We start from the raw sequence: 2,383 nt of genomic DNA on the forward strand, positions 1-2,383 counted from the left end.
AATATACTTCGCTTCTATCTTCTTCGACGAAAACAATGAAAGCCAAAAAATACTCAGAGGCAATATTGGCGGCAACGACGTTGCCAGGCGACAGCGTGAGCAGTGGGAGAAAGTTACGATCGACATCAACTCGTTGTTTGGGGTAAACCACACTACCAAAAATCTCAAGCAGATGAAGGAGGATATGACACGGGGTAATAGCACAGGACAGCAAAGGTAATAATATATTTGTAAAGTTCTTAGTTGTTGGTCGAGTGTCTACAGCACATAGACAAAGATTATGTTCGGTCAAAACGGGTGGTGGCGAACCTTCGGAGGATCCTGAGCCATGCAACGACCCATGGTTGAAGGCGATGGAACATCACATCTTCAACGCACCAAGGTTCGCGGGTTTAGGTGACTTGGAAGCAGGGGTGGAAGTTCGAGATAGTATTGGTGCACCACTCTCATACAAACAATTAACGCGTTTGAGTAGGGGGTGTTCTGTGAAACGGCGGAGGGAGAATGCCAACAACGACGAGGGTAAGTATGCAGCAACTGCTCACGCCATGGAGAGGATCGAGAAGGCCTTTAGAGGCTTGACTGCGTTAAGTGTGGCGCAAAGTTCGAAGAAGACATTTGAAGTGTGACATGTTCCTAGGTAGTTGGTTTCTTCCGGTAGTTCTCCACCTTGTTGGGTTTTGTTAGTGCAGTTCGAATAGTTCGATCTCGCTTCTGTTATAGTTACTAAACTCTTGCATTATGCCTGCGAAGAAGGCGGATTTCATTCCTCAGGAAAGGTTTGACCTCATCAATACCTTTATCAAGAGGAGTCCTCTTAGAGGACTGCCAACCGACGATGCTAGTGGCGTCGGTGCTGCATTGTTTCTGTATTTCGTTTTTCTTGTGTATCCTCGCGGAATGCTATTCGATAATGATATTGCTAGTTAATTCTCTGCCAGAATTCAGTTGTTGCGTCTAGTAGTCACTTAAGGTGGAAATTCGTGAAATGATGTATAGCGAATCGCGAACCTCTTAAAGAGTTCGGGTTAGCAATATCCCACGACATCGCTATTAGCGATGTCGCGGGACAGTCCCACTGGGACTCGGCGAATCCAATTCGCTTCGGGGATCCAAATGCCCCGGATACTTGATAACTTGATCAAATTTCGTTGGTTAACCAAAGAGTAGTGGATAGTTCCGTTACACTCGTACTAAATATGCCCCTCGTCGATCCTACTGTCGGAGTGCCAGACGCTGAGCTCCGTCTGCGATATCGTTTTTGCAGACAGTCCTTGAAGAATTTGCTGGAAATACTTCAGCTTCGCGATAATGGTAAAAGGCATCACGTAATGAAGAGATTACTTGTAGCTTTACGTTATCTCGCGAATGGCAGTTTCCAGTTAATAAGCGGAGATGCATTGGATTGTTCCCAAGAATATGTATCTCGAAGTGTCACGGAGGTTGTCGACGCGATCATTGAAAACCGCGAACGTTTTATTCGTTTCCCTTCGGATGAGACAATTGTTCGGGGAGATGCTGACGTAGATCCCCGTTTACCACGCTGCATTGGTCTTATCGACGGAACTCATATTCTACTGAAAGATGTGGTGCCCATAGATCAAAGGGCTGATTTCGTCGATTCTAAAAAGAATATATCACTCAATGTTCAAGCGGTCTTGGGAGCGAATAATTTGTGGGTTTCGGTGAATTCCTCCAACCCTGGCTCTGTCCACGACTCTCGCGTTTATCAATCTAGTCGGCTGTTCTTACGTATGAGATCTATACCGGCCGGTTATTGGTTATGTGGGGACTCTGCGTATGGTTTATCTCCCTCGCTGCTCACCCCCTATAATGATCCTATTCCCGGAACTGCCGAGGCTTCCTTCAATATTGCACACAAGAGTGTTAGGTCGACCGTGGAACGAGGATTCAGGAAACTGAAGCGGTCGTGGGCAATTTGCAATGGGAGCTTGAGGTTGACGCCGCCCGGCAAGGCCGCTAAAGCTGTTTTGGCGTGTTTCTGCTTGCATAACTATCAGAAGATGATGGGGGAGCCCGAGCCCGATGTCGACGATGAAGTAGTAGTTCCAGAGGACGAAGAAGGTGTTAACTTCGGCGCGGAGGCTTTGGCTGGCATGGAATGTCGACGCGCATATACTATTGAGTTTTTTGCTTAATCTGCAGAAATGAATAGGTTTCTTACACGGCCATCGTGTCTATTTGAATTGCTTAGAGTCTGATATATTCTTCCATCCGCCTTCCTCCATCCAAGCCTTAGATGGACGAAGACTGCGTGCGAATGTATGGATCTCCTCAGTATGCATTTACAAGTGAATCTTCGTACCACGAAGTGTGTAGCATTTTGGAGGGATCAGGATCACGGATCACGAGTAGTGTAACA

At 46.6% G+C, this 2,383-nt stretch overlaps 1 protein-coding gene across 1 annotated transcript; it reads left to right on the top strand.

Moving 5' to 3' along the window:
• Positions 1-1,199: 1,199 nt before the first annotated feature.
• Pmar_PMAR029345 (conserved hypothetical protein) lies at positions 1,200-2,159 on the top strand (the record flags this gene model as incomplete). The annotated part of the gene is made up of 1 exon (XM_002782432.1): positions 1,200-2,159. One exon carries the CDS (start codon positions 1,200-1,202, stop codon positions 2,157-2,159), a length of 960 nt encoding a protein of 319 aa, XP_002782478.1.
• Between the last annotated feature and the right edge of the window lie 224 nt (positions 2,160-2,383).

The sequence above is a fragment of the Perkinsus marinus genome (genome assembly GCF_000006405.1).
Source record: "Perkinsus marinus ATCC 50983 genomic scaffold scf_1104296939758, whole genome shotgun sequence".
Classification (NCBI taxonomy): Eukaryota; Perkinsozoa; order Perkinsida; family Perkinsidae; genus Perkinsus; species Perkinsus marinus.